The sequence below is a fragment of the Miniopterus schreibersii genome, assembly GCF_964146895.1.
Source record: "Miniopterus schreibersii genome assembly, chromosome: 1".
Classification (NCBI taxonomy): domain Eukaryota; kingdom Metazoa; phylum Chordata; class Mammalia; order Chiroptera; family Miniopteridae; genus Miniopterus; species Miniopterus schreibersii.
In genome coordinates this window covers 144,676,330-144,692,005 of record NC_138101.1, presented here as the reverse complement: position 1 = coordinate 144,692,005, position 15,676 = coordinate 144,676,330, and the positions used below count along the sequence as shown (strand labels likewise).

The 15,676-nt window shown below is 43.6% G+C and overlaps 1 protein-coding gene across 6 annotated transcripts in view; it reads left to right on the top strand.

The window, feature by feature from the left end:
- CDAN1 (codanin 1) overlaps positions 1 to 15,676 on the top strand; it is a 28,182-nt gene that overhangs the window by 840 nt on the left and 11,666 nt on the right. For 5 of the 6 annotated variants that reach the window (XR_014000008.1, XR_014000009.1, XR_014000010.1 and 2 more), the window contains exons 3-19: positions 156 to 359; positions 555 to 724; positions 855 to 968; positions 1,051 to 1,129; positions 1,548 to 1,668; positions 1,854 to 1,963; positions 2,374 to 2,463; positions 3,129 to 3,204; positions 3,748 to 3,953; positions 13,322 to 13,442; positions 13,575 to 13,721; positions 13,806 to 13,972; positions 14,329 to 14,416; positions 14,661 to 14,750; positions 14,926 to 14,980; positions 15,215 to 15,348; positions 15,429 to 15,532. Coding sequence is in view for 3 of the 6 variants with exons in the window: in XM_081153988.1 (XP_081010114.1) it covers positions 156 to 359; positions 555 to 724; positions 855 to 968; positions 1,051 to 1,129; positions 1,548 to 1,668; positions 1,854 to 1,963; positions 2,374 to 2,463; positions 3,129 to 3,204; positions 3,748 to 3,953; positions 13,322 to 13,442; positions 13,575 to 13,721; positions 13,806 to 13,972; positions 14,329 to 14,416; positions 14,661 to 14,750; positions 14,926 to 14,980; positions 15,215 to 15,348; positions 15,429 to 15,532 (2,076 nt within the window). In the remaining 3 variants the exon portion in view is untranslated. The remainder of the gene's footprint in view (positions 1 to 155; positions 360 to 554; positions 725 to 854; positions 969 to 1,050; positions 1,130 to 1,547; positions 1,669 to 1,853; positions 1,964 to 2,373; positions 2,464 to 3,128; positions 3,205 to 3,747; positions 3,954 to 13,321; positions 13,443 to 13,574; positions 13,722 to 13,805; positions 13,973 to 14,328; positions 14,417 to 14,660; positions 14,751 to 14,925; positions 14,981 to 15,214; positions 15,349 to 15,428; positions 15,533 to 15,676) is intronic. The other variant, XM_081153987.1, reaches the window with a different exon arrangement.

Sequence of the window (15,676 nt, the reverse complement as noted above, 5' to 3'; positions counted from 1 at the left end):
ACTTGGGGCTGGGCACTCCTTAGTAGAGCTTGGGAATTGCTGGAAGGTTGGGAATGAGATAACTACAGTAATGAGGGGCGTGTCGCAGAGACCCCAGCTCTTGTCAGGATGCTTGAAGTGGGAATTGGAGAAAAACCTGTGGCTACTCTCAACAGGACGAAGCCTTCACGCAGGATCAACCCAACTCCGGTGAGCGAAGAGCGGTCACTCTCCAAGCCCAAGATCTGCTTCACTTCACCCCCCATCAGCTCTGTCCCCAGTTCCCAACCCTCAGTCCTGGACTCTAGCCCTTGGGGCCATGGCCTTACCCCAGGGTGCGGAAGTCTGCAAGAAGAGCGGGAGATGCTCAGGAAGGAGCGGTATGGCCTTGCTGCTCCCTGGGATGTTAGCTTCCTTCCTGTGGGGGATCTGTAAGGCTTTTCCCTGAGGTTGATTGCCCCCTGGGAACCTTGGCTATGTTTCCTGGGCTATGGCTGTCCCCTCTGGAGGAACCCGAGTATAGCTTTGGAGGGGAAGCCAGGCAGAGTGCTCATGATATCTCTTTATCTCCATAGCTCTAAGCAGCTGCAGCAGTCACCTGCTCCCACCTGTCCTACCCCAGAATTGGGGTCTTCCCTCCCCATCCGGACAGGAAACCTCACAGCTGAACCTGCTGATCCTGCCAAAGTGTCTTCTCGCCAGCGCCTAGAGCTGGTAGCCCTTGTCTATTCTTCATGCATTGCAGGTGAGTGAGAGCAAAGGGCGCTGGAGTGGATACTTAAAGAACTGTAGGGTAAGAGAATTGATAAGGCATGTAGAACTGAGCCTTGATTCTGAATGGTGCTCATTGTGCTGGGGTTTCTTCTTATATCCAGAAAACCTGGTGCCAAATCTCTTCTTGGAGCTTTTCTTCGTCCTTCAGCTGCTTACTGCCCGGAGGATGGTGGCTTCCAAGGACAGTGACTTTGAACCTAGTCTGGGAGTCCTAGGTCAGTGAACAAGCCTCTTTTTGAGAAATGGGGTCTAGAAATGGAATAATTCTTAACTGACAGCTTGATACTATCCTTCTAGATTCCCTGGAAAGCCCACTATTCCAGAGTGTCCACGATTGTGTCTTCTTTGCAGTGCAGGTTTTGGAACATCAGTTTCAGTGAGTTTCCCTAGCTGAGACATCTGAGCCTTATTCCCATTGTCCACTTGGTTTTCTGGCCACTTCGGGTATGGGCTTGAGCTTAACGTGTATGCAGTTACCCTGTACCTTTTCCTACATGTAACCCTTTAATTTTGTATCAAGGCTATGAATTTAACCTGTGAAAGAATCAAACTGCCCACTGTGGTCTTGGTGACTGACCTTTGGATTAATGTCTCATGTTCCTGTCCTGCTCTCTTGCTCCCTACTCCATAAGGTCTCATTTCCTCCCCTTTTACTTTTATCATCTTTAATCCTTGGCCTGTGACTTTGCCTTACATACCTGCTCCGTGCTCCATATTCTGTGTGGTGTGCAGGTGCCAGCTTCCTATTTGCAGTTTGTGTCTGATTACAGTCATATGTGCTCTTGACCCTATAGAGTTCTTTCCTACCTGGACAAAGGGACCTTGAAGCTGTTGGCTGAGAATGAGCGGCTGCTATGCTTCTCACCATCTCTCCAAGGCCGCCTTCGAGTTGCCTACGAGGGCAGTGTTGCCAAGGTACTGACTCTTATCTCACATGTCTACTGGCCCAGACCTGACCCTTTCCAGCCTCATAGTTCAGGCAGCCCAACTCACACCATTCTACTGTCCTGTGGTGTAACTCTGGGCAAGAATAAAGGGATGAAGTTTTCTGAGCATGCACTCTGCAGGCTCCTGTTCCTAATGTCATTGCCATATTTTAGGTCTCTCTGACGATGCCACCATCTGTTCAAGCTGTCTCCTTTCAGCCAGAAACTGACAATCGTGCCAACTTCTCCAGTGACCGAGCCTTTCATACTTTTAAAAAGCAGAGGTGATAAGGGAATTCAGGGGGAGGGGATGAAGCCACATTTACTCTGGGATAGGCAACTTATGTCATTTTCATAGAAACTAAAAGTTTGGTGCTAACAGTTGCTTTATGCCCTTAGACTTGAACCTCTGATCTTAGCAGCCTTCTCACAGGGTGTGACTTAGTCACAGGGTTCTCAGACAAATTAGAGCTTTCAGTACCCACAGAAGTACATTAGGCATGTGGTATGCTGCTGCTGGGTTATAACATTGTCATCCTGTAGGGAACTTTGGAAAACATAAGGAATGGGGCTGTGGGTAGTCCTGTCCTCAGTTCTTCTGAGCTAGGGAAGGTGCTCTTGGGATTGAGTTAGATCAGCTGGGAATGAAATCAGCTGTGCCTTAGTTCATCAGTCATTCTTATGTGTCTGTCAGAGATGTATTTTATGAGGTACTTCGAGAGTGGGAAGATCGCCATGAGGAGCCTGGCTGGGATTTTGAGAAGGGCTTGGGCAGCAGGATCAGGTAGGTGCTCAAACACTGGTCACCTTGTCTTGCTTGCTTCCAGCAGGGAGCAGCTTAGTGGTACTTGGGTAACTGGAGGAAGGCCTTTCTCCCACTGCTTCCGGCCTGAAGCTGTTATCCTATTCTTAATCTCTCCAGTTATTGACAACTCTGCCTCTCCTCGGGGATTTGTCTCTCCAGCTCCTTTCACTCAGAAATTACATACTTGTTCTGTGGTGGTGAACGCTTGGAAAAATGCAAAGCTCTTACTCCTGTTTGCTTGAGTTTTGGCCCAAGTTACTGGTTAGAGCCTTTCCAATTTCTATTTTCCCCATTGTCTGGTTTGGCAATTCTGATCACTTTGCATAGCTACATAACTAGGATGCAGAAAGAATATCTTCTGCCCAGTGATTTACCTTCCTCCTGGGTCATGAAGCTCACTGGCACTCATTGAGGATTGATGATTAGAGGAGTGATGTTATTTCTTGTTTGGCTAAATGTATCTTTAGCCTTGAAGGGATCTCACTACTGACGAAAGTGTCCCTTACCTTTTCCTACTTTCTTGTGCTGGCTATGGCAGAGGTCTGCTCAGAGGGCCTGGTAAAGGGCTGAAAGTCCCAAGGTTGTTCTCTCAGATCTAGCCCCTTCCTCCTTCCCTCACACTCTGTTCCTGCTTCATTCCTCAGAGCCATGATGGGTCAACTCTCTGCAGCCTGCAGCCACAGTCATTTTGTTCGGCTTTTTCAAAAACAACTTCTCCAGGTAATAGCCCTAGCAGGAGATTAATCTACAGTGAACAGTAGGCATTACAGACAGCCAAGTAATGGCTGGCACTGTGGGATAGTGGGGGCAGCCAGGCAGGTCCTGGGCTGGAGTTCAAACAGGAGTTCTGCTTCTTGGGTAGTGGTTGAAACTCAGGCAGCAGAGAGGAGTGAGGGCGCTCTCTCAGCATGCCCTGCACCTCCCTGGGCCTCCTCTCACACCCCTTACCTTCCTGCCTGCCTTCAACCTCTCACTACTTTCTGACCCTTGAATTCTGTTGTGGTAGAAAGAGTGTGGGCTTAAGACTCAGATGGGCCTGGTTTTAGATCCTGGCTTTATTGACCCTAGGCAGATGTTTCATCTTGCAGTTGCAGTTTCTTCACTTGTAAAACAAGAACATAACCCCTACCTCAAAAAATGTATCTGTGGCACCAATAAAGGGTTGGCATTCCATAAATGTTTATTACTTCCTCTTTATTTTGTTCAATCCTTCTTTCCAAAAAAAAAAAACTTTTTTTATTTCTCTCCTCACCACTGCTCCAGATGTGCCAGAGTCCTGGTGGTGCTGGGAGCACAATCTTGGGTGAGGCTTCTGATGTGTTAAGTATGCTTGGAGCTGACAAGTTGGGACGGTTGCGGCGCCTACAGGAACGGCTTGCAGCCCCTCAGAGCAGTGGTGGTCCCTGCCCACCCCCGTCCTTCCCAGGCTGTCAGGGATTCTTCAGGGACTTTATCCTGAGTGCCAGCAGGTAAAGGTTCCTATGTCTTGCGGTGAGTGGGACAGAGGCCAGGAGAGGGTTGTCTTCCCAGAAGGGCAGATGGTTCTCTCTCTCCTTTGCCTAGAATATAACAGGGTGGGACTGGTGATACCTGGGCTCCTTCTAGCTCACACTTTCTGCCTCTGTTTTCCTCTTTTTTTTTTAATTAAAAATTTTTTTCTCAATTACAGTCAACATTAAATATTATATTAGTTTCAGGTGTACAGCAGTGATTAAAAATTTATATAACTTACAAAGTGATCACCCAGATAAGTCTATTACCCACCTGAAGCCATACATAGTTATCACAATACTATTGACTATATTTTCTATGCTGTACTTTACATCCCTGTGACTGTTTTTATAACTGGCAATTTATACCTCTTAATTCCTTTACCTTTTTCATCCATATCCCCAACATCCCTCCCATCTGGTAACCATCAGTTTGCTCTTTGTATAATTTTGTTTGTTTATATTGTTTATTACATTCCATATATAAGTGAAGTGATATGGTATTTGTCTCTCTCTGACTTATTTCACTCAGCATAATACCCTCTAGGTTCATTTATGTTGTCAGAAATGGAAAGATTTAATTCATTTTTTTATGGCTGAGTAATTTCCATATACACTATGTACCACATCTTTATCCATTTGTCTGCCAATGGACACTTAGGTTGCTTCCATACTTGGTATCTGTATATAATGTTGCATTGAACATAGGGGTGCAATACATCTTTTTGAATTAGTGTTTTGGATTTCTTTGGATAAATACCCAGTAGTGGAATTGCTGGGTCATATGGTAGATCTTTTTTTATTATTATTTTTTAATATGTCTTGATTGATTTCAGAGAGAGGAAGGGAGAGAGAGAGAGAGAGAGAGAAACATCAGTGATGAGAGAGTCATTGAACGGCTGCCTCCTGCACACCCCTTACTGGGGATCGAGACTGCAACCCGGGCATGTGCCCTGACTGGGAATTGAACTGTGATCTCCTAGATTGTAGGTCGATGCTCATCCACTGAACCATGTGGGCCGGGGAGTAGTTCTATTTTTAATGTTTTGAGGAACCTCCATACTGTTTTACATACTGGCTGCACCAATTTACAGTCCCACCAAACAGTACATGAGGTTTCCTATTTCTCCACATCCTTGCTAGCACTTGTTTGTGTCTTAATGATAGCCATTCTTACAGGTGTGAGGTGGTATTTCATTTTGGTTTTAAATTGCATTTCCCTGATAATAAGTTAACTTTCAGCAGCTTTTCATATGTGTATTGGCCATCTGTATATCCTCTTTGGAGAAAGGTCTATTCAGATCTTCTGCACATTTTTCAATTGAATTGTTTGGGATTTTTTGGTGTTCAGTTATATGAGTTCCTTTTATATTTTGGATATTAACCCCTTATCAGGCGTATTGTTGGTGAATACCTTCTCCCTTTCAATAGGTTGTCTTTGGGTTTTGTTGATTGTTTCCTTTGGTGTGCAAAAACTTTAGTTTGATGTAGTTCCATTTGTTTATTTTTTCTTTTGTTTCCCTTGCCCCAGGAGACATGTCCAAAAAAATATTGCTAAAAGTGATGTCATAGAGTTTATTGCCTCTGCTTTTCATCTAGGAGTTTTGTGGTTTCAGGCCTTACATTTAAGTCTTTAATCCATTTTAAGTTTATTTTTGTATATAGTGTATGAAAGTGGTCCAGTTTCTTGTTTCTTTTTTGCATGGACCTGTCCAATTTTCTCAGTACCATGTAATGAAGACAGTCGTTACCTCACCATATATTCTTGCCTCCTTTGTCATAGATTAATTAACCATACATGCATGGATTTATTTCTGGGCTCTCTATTCTGTTCCATTGAGCCATGTGTTTGTTTTTATGCCAGTACCAAGCTGTTTTGATTACTATAGCCTTATATAATTTCATATCTGATAGCATGATACCTCCAGTTTAGTTCTTTCCCAAGATTGCTATGACTATTTGGAGTCTTTTATGGTTCCATATAAATTTTAGAATTATTCTAGTTCTGTGGGGGGGAAAAAAGCCATTGATATTTATAGGGATTGCATTGAGTTTATAGATAGCTTTGGGTAGTATGGGCATTTTAACAATGTTGATTCTCCCTATCTATGAGCATGATATATGCTTCGTTTATTTGTATCTTCAGTTTCTTTCTTCAGTGTCTTACAGTTTACTGAGTACAGGTCTTTTACTTCCTTGGTTAAATTTATTCCTAGATATTTTTTTTGATGCAGTTGTAACTGGGATTTTTTCTTAATTTCTCTTTCTGAGGGTTTGTTATTGGTGTATAAAAGTGAAGCCAATTTCCTAATATTAATGTTGTATCCTGATTCTTTACTGAATTCATTTATCCTAATAATTTTCTGGTGGAGTCGTTAGGGTTGTTTGTATAGAGTATCGTGTCATCTGTAAAAAATGATAGTTTTACTTCTTCCTTTCCAATTTGGATGCTTTTTATTTCTTTTTCTTGTCTCATTGCTGTGACTAGAACCTTTAATACTATGTTAAATAAAAGTGGTGAAAGTGGACATCCCTGTCTTTTTCCTGATGTTAAATAAAAAGCTTTCAGATTTTCACTGGGGTATGTCGAGGTATTATCTCGCTTTGCTGAGAGTTTTTATCATAAATGGATGTTGGGTTTTGTCAAATGCTTTTTCTGCATCTATTGATATGATTATATGATTTTTATCCTTCATTTTGTTTATGTGATGTACCACATTAATTCATTTGCAGATAGTGAACCAAACTTGCATCCAGGAATAAATCCCACTTGACAATGATTATGATCTTTTTAAGTTATTGCTGAATTCAGTTTACTAATACTTGTTGAGGATTTTTACATCTATATTCATGAGGGATATTGTCCTATTTTCATTTTTTGTAGTCTTTTTTGTTTTGGTATCAGGATAGTGCTGGCCTCTTAAAATGAGTTTGGGAGTCTTCCTTTCTCTGTTTTTTTTGGACTAGTTTGAGGATAGGTATTAACTCTTTGAATGGTTGGTAAAATTCACCTGTGAAGCCATGGTCCAAGGCTTTTGTTTGTTGCGAGTTTGTTGATTAATGATTCTATATTAGCCGTTATCAGTTTGTTCAGATTTTCTGTTTCTTCCTGGTTCAGCCTTGAAAGTTTGTATGTTTCTAGGAATTTATCCATTTCTTCCAGGTTGTCCAATTTTTTGGTATATAATTATTTGTAGTATTTTCTTTCTTTTTTTTTTTTTTTTTAATTAAATATGTCTTTGCCCTAGCTGGGTTTGCTCAGTGGTTACAGCATCGGCCCACAGACTGAAGGGTCCTGTGTTCGATTTCAGCCAATGGCACATACCTCAGTTGCAGGCTTAATCCCTGGGCCCAGTCCCAGTTAGGGCGCATGTGGGAGGCAACCAATAGATGTATCTCTCCCACATCCATGTCTCTCTCCCCACCCTCCCCACTCTCTCTGAAAAGCAATGGAAAAAATATCCTTGGGTGAAGATTAAAAATAAATAAATATATCTTTATTGATTTCAGAGAGAGGAAGGAAGAGGGAGAGAGATGAAATATCAGTGATGAGAGAGTCATTGACTGCCTCCACTGGGGATCAAGCCCAAAACCTGGGCATGTGCCTTGACCAGAAGTCAAACCGGTGACCTCTTGGTTCATAGGTTGATGCTCAACCACTGAGCCACGCTGGCTGGACTGTAGTAGTTTCTTATAATTATTTGTATTTCTGTGGTGTCAGTTGTCACTTCTCTTTTCTTTCTGCTTTTATTTATTTGAGCCCTTTAATTTTTTCTTAATGGTCTGGCTAAAGTTTTATCAATTTGTTTATCCTTTCAAAGAAACAACTCTTGGTTTCATTGATCTTTTCAATAGTTTTATAGAGTTAATTTCATTTATTTCTGCTCTTTATTATTTCCTTCCTTTTACTCACTTTGAGCTTTGTTTGTTTTTTCTTTTCTAGTTCCTTTAGGTGTAAGGTTAGATTATTTATCTGAGGTTTTTCTTGTTTCATGACGTAGACCCTGAATTTTTCTTCATAGAATTGCTTTGGCTGTGTCCCATAGATTTTTTTTTGTTTTTTTTTAAATCCTCACCCGAGGATATTTTTTCCATTGCTTTTCAGAAAGAGTACAAGCAGGGGGAATGGACATCGATATGAGAGACACATTGATTGGTTGCTTCCCGCACTTACCCCACCCAGGTTGGGGATGGAGCCTGCAACTGAGGTACATGTCCTTGGGCAGAATTGAACCCAGGACTCTTCAGTCTGCGGGCCAGTGCTCTAACCACTGAGCCACACCGACTAGTGCCCATAGATTTTTTTTTTTTTTTTGGATTGTCTGTGTCTTCATTTTCATTTATCTCAAGGTATCTTTTGATTTCTTCCTTGATCTCATTGTTAACCTATTCATTGTTTAGTAACATGATTAAGTCTCCATGTTTTTATGTGTTTTTCATTTTTTTCCTGTAATTATAGTTTCATGCCATTGTGATCAGAGAAGATTTTTTTTTAAAATATATCTTTATTGATTTCAGAGAGAAGGAAGGAGAGGGGGAGAGAGAGATAGGAATATCAATGATGAGAGTCATTGATCGGCTGCCTCCGGCACGCCCCCGACTGGGAATCAAGCCCACAATCCGGACATGTGCCCTGACCGGGAATCGATTCCCGATCGCCTGGATCCTAGGTCGACGCTCAACTGCTGAGCCACTCCCGGCCGGGCCAGAAAAGATCTTGATATGATTTCAATCTTCTTAAATTTATTGAGACTTGTTTTGCGGCCTCATATGTACTCTATCTTAGACTATGCTCCATGTGTACTTGAAAAGAATGTATATTCTGCTTTGGGTTGAAATGCTCCGAAAATATCAATTAAATCCATTTGGCCTAGTGTTTCATTTAAGGTTGCTGTTTCTTTGTTGATTATCTGTTGGGAAGATATATCCATCGATGTTGATGGGGTGTTAAACTCCTGTACTGTATATTACTGTCTCTCCCTTTATGTCCATCAGTATTTGCTTTATATATTCAGGTTCTTCTGTGTTGAGTGCATAGATGTTTTCGAGAGTTATACCCTCTTATTGGATTGATTTCTTTATCATTATGAAGTGCGCTTTTTTGTCTCTTGTTACAGCCCTTATTTAAAGTCTTTTTTTGTCTGGTAGAAGTATTGCTACCCAGCTTTTTTTCATTTACATTTGCATGAAAAACTTTTCCATCCCTATACTTTCAGTTTGTGTGTTCTTTTGATCTGAAGTACATCTCTTGTAGGCAGCATATGTAATGGTCTTGTTTTCTTATCCATTCGGCCACCCTGTCTTTTGATGGGAGCATTTAGTTCATTTATATTTAAAATAATTATTGATAGATATGTAGTTATTGCAGCATTTTATTATTTTCTGATTGATTTTGTAATTCTCTGTTCCTTTCTTATTCTCTTCCTCTATTTGTATTTTGATGATTTTCTATAATGTTGTATATGGGTTCCTTTCTCTGTATATCTTGTGTACTCTTATAGATTTTTGGTCTGTGGTTAACGTGTTTCATATATACCAAGCTATGTTTATAGCAGTCTGTTTTAAGTTGATGGTCATTTACGTTTGAACATATTCTAAAATTACTACAGTTTTTACTCACCCCCCCTCTACATTTATGTTTTTGTCATTCTTTTTTACTTCCTTTGTGTGTGTGTGTGTATATTCCTTATTGTAATTACACATGACCTTCCTACTTTTGCCTTTTCACCTTTGTACTAGCTTATAGTTGGTTTATCCACCACTTTGTGTCTTTTGTCAGTGAGAATTTTTTTTCATATGTTTTTCTTATTCTTATCTTTTATCTTTTTTTCTTAAAGAAATCCCTTTGAGCCCTGGCTAGTGTGGCTCAGTTGAGTGTCATCCTGTGCACCAAAGGGTTGCTAGTTTGATTCCCAATCAGGGCACATACCCAGGTTGTGGATTCGATCCCCAGTCAGGGTGTGTGTGGGAAGCAGCCAATTGATGTTTCTCTCTCTCTCCCTCTCCTTTCCTCTCTCAAGTCAATAAAAACATTTAAAAAAAAACAAAAAAGAAGTCCCTTTGACATTTCTTGTAATACTGGTTTAGTGGTGATGAACCCCTTTAGATTTTTCTTATCTGGGAAACTCTTTAATGTCCTTTGATTCTGAATGATAGCCTTACTGGATAGAGTAATATTTTTTCTGGGTCTTTGCTTTTCATTACTGTGAATATTTTGTGCTAATCCCTTCTGGCCTGCAAAGTTTCTGTTGAGAAATCAGCTGAGTGTCTTATGGGAGGTCCCTAATAGGTAACTAACTCCTTTTCTCTTGCTGCTTTTAAGATTCTCTGTCTTTGCCCAGCCGGGCGTGGCTCAGCGGTTGAGCGTCGACCTGGGATCCAGGTGATCGGGGTTCAATTCCCTGTCAGGGCACATGCCCACATTGTGGGCTTGATCAATGACTCTCTCATCATTGATGTTTCTCTCTCTCTCTCTCTCTCCCCCTCTTTTCCTCTCTCTGAAATCAATAAAGATATATTTTAAAAAAAAAAAAAAGATTCTCTGTCTTTAACCTTTGACATGTTAATTATGATGTGTCTCAGTGTAGACCTCTTTGGGTTCATCTTGTTTGGGACTCTCTGCTTCCTGGACTTGTATTTCTATTTTCTTCATCAAGTTAGGGAAGTTTTCCATCATCATTTCTTCAGATAGGTTTTTAATTCCTTGCTCTCTGTCGTCCTTCTGGTACCCCTGTGATACTAATGTTACCCTTGATGATGTCCCAGACACACCTTAAACTATTCTAATTTTTTTTTTTTTTTTTAATATATCTTTATTGATTTCAGAGAGAGGAAAGGAGAGGTAGAGAGAGAGAGAAACATCAATGATGAAAGAGTCATTGATCAGCTAGCCCGCAACCCGGGCATGTGCCCTGACTGGGAATCGAACCCCGATCGCCTGGATCCTAGGTTGATGCTCAACCGCTGAGCCACGTCCAGCCAGGGATCTAATTTTTTTAAATTCTTTTTTCTTTTTGCTGTTCTGATGGGTATTTTCCTTTACATTGTCTTCCAGATCACTGATTCAGTCCTTTGCTTCATTTAATTGGCTTTTGATTCCCTATAACATATTGTTTATTTCAGTTATTGTAGTCTTCATTTCTGACTGGCTCTTTTTTATAGTTCCTGTCTCTTTGTTGAAGTTCTCATCAAGTTCATCTGTTCTTCCCCGATGTTTGAGCATTGTTGAGCATTCTTTTTTTTTCTTCTCTTGGTTTAAAACAGCCAATCTCTGCTTGGCTTCCTCTCACATGGCCTTCTTGCCCCATTGGGCATTCTTTTTTTAAAAAAAATTTTATTGACTTTTGAGAGAGGGGGAAAAAGAAAAACCAATGTGAGAGCACAACATCAGTTGGCTTCCTCCTGCACACCCCCTACCAGGGATTGAGCCTGCAACCCCTGCATGTGCCCTGACCAGGAATCAATCTGGCAACCTTTCAGTATGCAGGACAACACCCAACCAACTGAGCCACACTGACCAGCACCCCATTGAGCATTCTTATAGCCAGTGTTTTGAACTCTGTATCTAGTAGATTGCTTGTCTCCATTTTATTTAGTTCTTTTGCTATAGTTTCCTGTTATTTCATTTGGAACATGTTTCTTTGTCTTCTCGTTTTGGTTGCCTCCCTATATTTGTGTCTATATATTTGGTAAATTTGCTACATCTCCCTGTTTTGGTATAATGGCCTTATGAAGTAGGTGTCCTGGGAGGTGCTGTGGCACAGTCTTCCCATTCACCTGAGCTATGTGCTCCAGGGGTGTACCTTGTGTGGGTTGTGTGTGCCCTCTTGTTGTAATTGAGCCTTGATTATTGTTGGCCCATCAGTGGGGTAGGACTGACCCTCAGTCTGACTGGCTATGAGGGCTCGCCATGACTACAGTGAACAGCTTTTGTGTGAGGGTTGACCCCACAGAGCAAGAGTCACTTTAAAAGTGCTCTGGGATCAGTCAAGTCCCCCTTTAGGTGTGTTGTTTGTTGACTTGGTTGGCTGGTGCACTGTTGTGATCTGAAGCCAGCTACCTGGTGTGTTGGTTCTGGAGTCTCTTAGGAAGGGCTCTGGTGCAGGCCAAGGTCAGCTGCCATTGTGCTTGTCTTGGAGCTACCTGGTTGCAGCTATAACGTGATGTTTGATTACCACTTGTGCTGGACTTAGCAGTGCTTGGGAGAGGCTATGCTCTGTATTCTTGGCATTGGCCACTTTGGTGGAGCTATGTTCCCATCTAAGACTGGCTGCCACTTATGCCAGGCTTGGGACCACCTGGTGGGAGTTAAAATGCAAATTTAGATCAGTTGCCACTTGTACCAGGCGTAGGGTTGCTTAGCAAGAGATATAGTGCACACCAAGGCCAGCCTCTGCATATTTGGGTTTTGTGGACGTTTGAGAGAGTTTAGGGAAGTCTATAGCGCAAGCCAAGGCAAGTCACTTGTGTGGTAAAGCTGCTGGAAGTGGCTCAAGCCAGGCCTTCGAGTAGGGGTGGGACCAGGTCTCAGGGAATCACCAGGGCCAGTAAATCATGTTACCCAGCAAATGGAGAACACAGATTTCCAGCTGGGTGTTGGGAGAGCTCAAGAAAGGAACAGTACCTGCCAGGGTTTCTTTCCCTGGACAGAGGTGCCCTGACTTCTCCCGCTCTAACCCTCACCCTGAAGCTAGTCAATTCAATTCCTCCCCATGTCCCTGGAGCTTTTCAAGCTGCTACCCCTGTTCTGGAGCCAGAGCGAGTGAGTTTGTGAGCAAGTGAGTCTGTGTACTGGCTCCTAAAGAGGAATGCCTGGGACTTCAGCAGTACTCTGTCTCACTGGGACATCCCTGCTGTTTTTCACAGCCAGAAGTTATAGAGACTCTTGTTGGCACTGGTAGCCTGGGCTGGGGAACCTGGTGTGGGGCTGTGGAGGTCCACCTCTCTCTTTAGGGTGGACCTCCACAACTGAGATAACCCTCCTGATTCTTAATCTCCACTTGTGGCCCATTTAGTATCTCCACCCCTCCTGCCAGTCTCAAAGTGGCTTCTTTATATCCTTAGTTATAAGACTTCAGTTCAACTAGTCTTCAGGTGGTTCCCAGTGATGATTGTTCTGTAATTTAGTAGAAATTTTGATGTGGTCATGGGAGGAGGTGGGGCACAGTTTGCCTACCTCACCATCTTAAGATCTCTCTCTCATTCTTTCACCCATGTGAGTGACCTCATTGCTCCTTGGCCTCCTCTCTCAACACCACTGAGCCTTCCTGTCTGGAGTACCTCTTCTCTATTCTGGTTCTTATACCTATTCCAGTGCCTTTTTTTTTCTTTCTTGCTCCCCTTCCTAGCTTCCAGTTTAATCAGCATCTCATGGATAGTCTGAGTTTGAAGATCCGGGAGCTCAATGGCCTTGTCCTGCCTCAGCCTGAGCCTAGTGATGAAGATGGAGAGTCAGATGTGGACTGGCAGGTTAAAAGCAGAACAAGGGAGTGGAAGGGATTGTGACCTAGGAGGGAAGGGATATTTTCCAGAACTTTGTAACAGATTTGGGGTTTTTCTAGAAGTCTTATGCTTAGGACTGTTTACTTCCCTGATCTACAGGGTGAACGGAGGCAGTTTGCTGTGGTGCTACTCAGCCTGAGGCTTCTGGCTAAATTCCTGGGCTTTGTGGCTTTCCTGCCATACCGGGGGCCTGAACCACCCCCAACCCGTGAGCTCCAGGACTCCATTCTGGCCCTGAGAAGCCAGGTGAGTAGGGGCTCTGGTATCGAGGGTGCTGGGAGGAGCCACAGAGCCCTTCGGGACCTGCTGACTGAGTTTTGGCCCTGCCAGGTGCCCCCAGTCCTGGATGTACGAGCTCTGCTACAGCAGGGGCTACAGGCCCACAGAGCAGTGCTCACGGTGCCCTGGTTGGTGGAGTTCCTTTCCCTGGCTGACCACATTGTTCCCATGCTGGACTATTACCGCAGCATCTTCACTCTCCTACTACAACTACATCGGTGAGTAGAGAAAGGGCAAGGCTTTAAAGTGGTGTGGGGTGAGGTTGATGTTTAAGAAGAGAGTTTTGCAGTCTATGCTTCCTATATGGTACCATAGCCATAACCGACCCTCAGAGGAGAGGCTGGGTTTGCTCCATAAAAAAAGACACTGGGTAGTTATTTGCCCTTTTCTGTTCCCACTGTGGCCCAGCTAAGAGGGAGTACAGATCTGAGAAGGGGCACTGAGGAGATTCTGGTTGCCTGCAGTCCCTTTTGGATCTGCTTTTGAGAATTACCATCCTAGCCATAGCTTTCTTTTACTTCATTTCATTTCTTTCTTTGCACAAATTCAGTTGATACCCTCATTTACCTTTTAGGAACTTGGTTTTGTCAAAGGAGGGTGAAGGGGAGATGTGCTTTCTCAATAAGCTGTTGCTGCTTGCTGTCCTGGGCTGGCTTTTCCAGGTTGGTGGAGTGAGGGTCCAGATTTGGAAAGGAGGGGGGCAACTACTGTGGCTGGAGATGGGAAGAGGGAGAATGTCTGAGTCTCATCAAGGTTGGAGCCAGAAGGTGAAGGTTCAGAAGGAGGTATGGGAATTACCATAGTTTCAGAGGAAGTTTGCCTAAACCCTGACACCATGAGGTAGGTAGGAGATGTGGTGAATCTCCAGTGCTAACTGCAGCTTGTACTGCTTTAATCTCTCTTCAGATTCCCACAGTCCCCGAAGACCTGTTCTTTCTGGAAGAAGGTCAGTTGGAGGTCTTTGAGATGGATACAAAAGCTTCAGAGCATGGTTTGGTGAGTGTTGGGGTCCAGCCAGAGCCATAGGGTCCACAGGAATAAAGGGGTAGGCTGTCTGAGGCCCAGCAGGAGACAAGCCAGGATAGAGACTGAACTCTCGTATAATTTCTGGCACACTGGGAAGGAAAAGAAGCCTGCCTGCCTTCCCAATTCTGGCTGTTCTCTCCCCTAGGATGGCATGCCTGTGGTGGACCAGCATCTACTCTACACTTGCTGCCCCTATATCGGTGAGGATACTTGTCCCCCCACCCCCAACAATGGTCCTTAGTCCTTGGCCTGTCCCTTTTTGAGTACCCAAAAGGCACTCCATGGGCCTAACACCATAATGTGTTGTTTTGTTCTTAGACACTCCCCAGGTGCCTCAGCCTCTTTGCTTCACAAATGCTTAAAGTCCAACATGCTTTGGGTTGGGGGGGCAGGGGCAGGTTCTAGAACTAAGTATTTGGTCTTCCCTGATGCAGGAGAGCTCCGCAAACTGCTAGCTTCATGGGTATCGGGCAGCAGTGGGCGGAGTGGGGGCTTCGTAAGGAAAATCACCCCCACCACCACCACCAGCCTGGGAGCCCAGCCTCTCCGGACCACCCAGGGGCTGCAGGTGAGGGGCAAGGTGGAGGCAGGGGGCCACTCAGTGGGGAAAAGGGAAGTCCTTCACTGCACCGCTCCCTCCTCCCATAGGCACAGCTGGCTCAAGCCTTTTTCCACAACCAGCCACCCTCCCTACGCAGGACTGTGGAGTTTGTGGCAGAGAGAATTGGCTCTAACTGTGTCAAACATATCAAGTGAGTATGGGTTGAGAGGTTTAGGAATGGGGGTGTTGAGGGTCCCAGCCTCATTCTTTTACCATTTTTTCCCTTTTAACTCCTAATACCTTGTTGCCAAACTGAGGAAAGTCAGTTGCAGGGGGTTGGGGAGGAAGGGTCGGG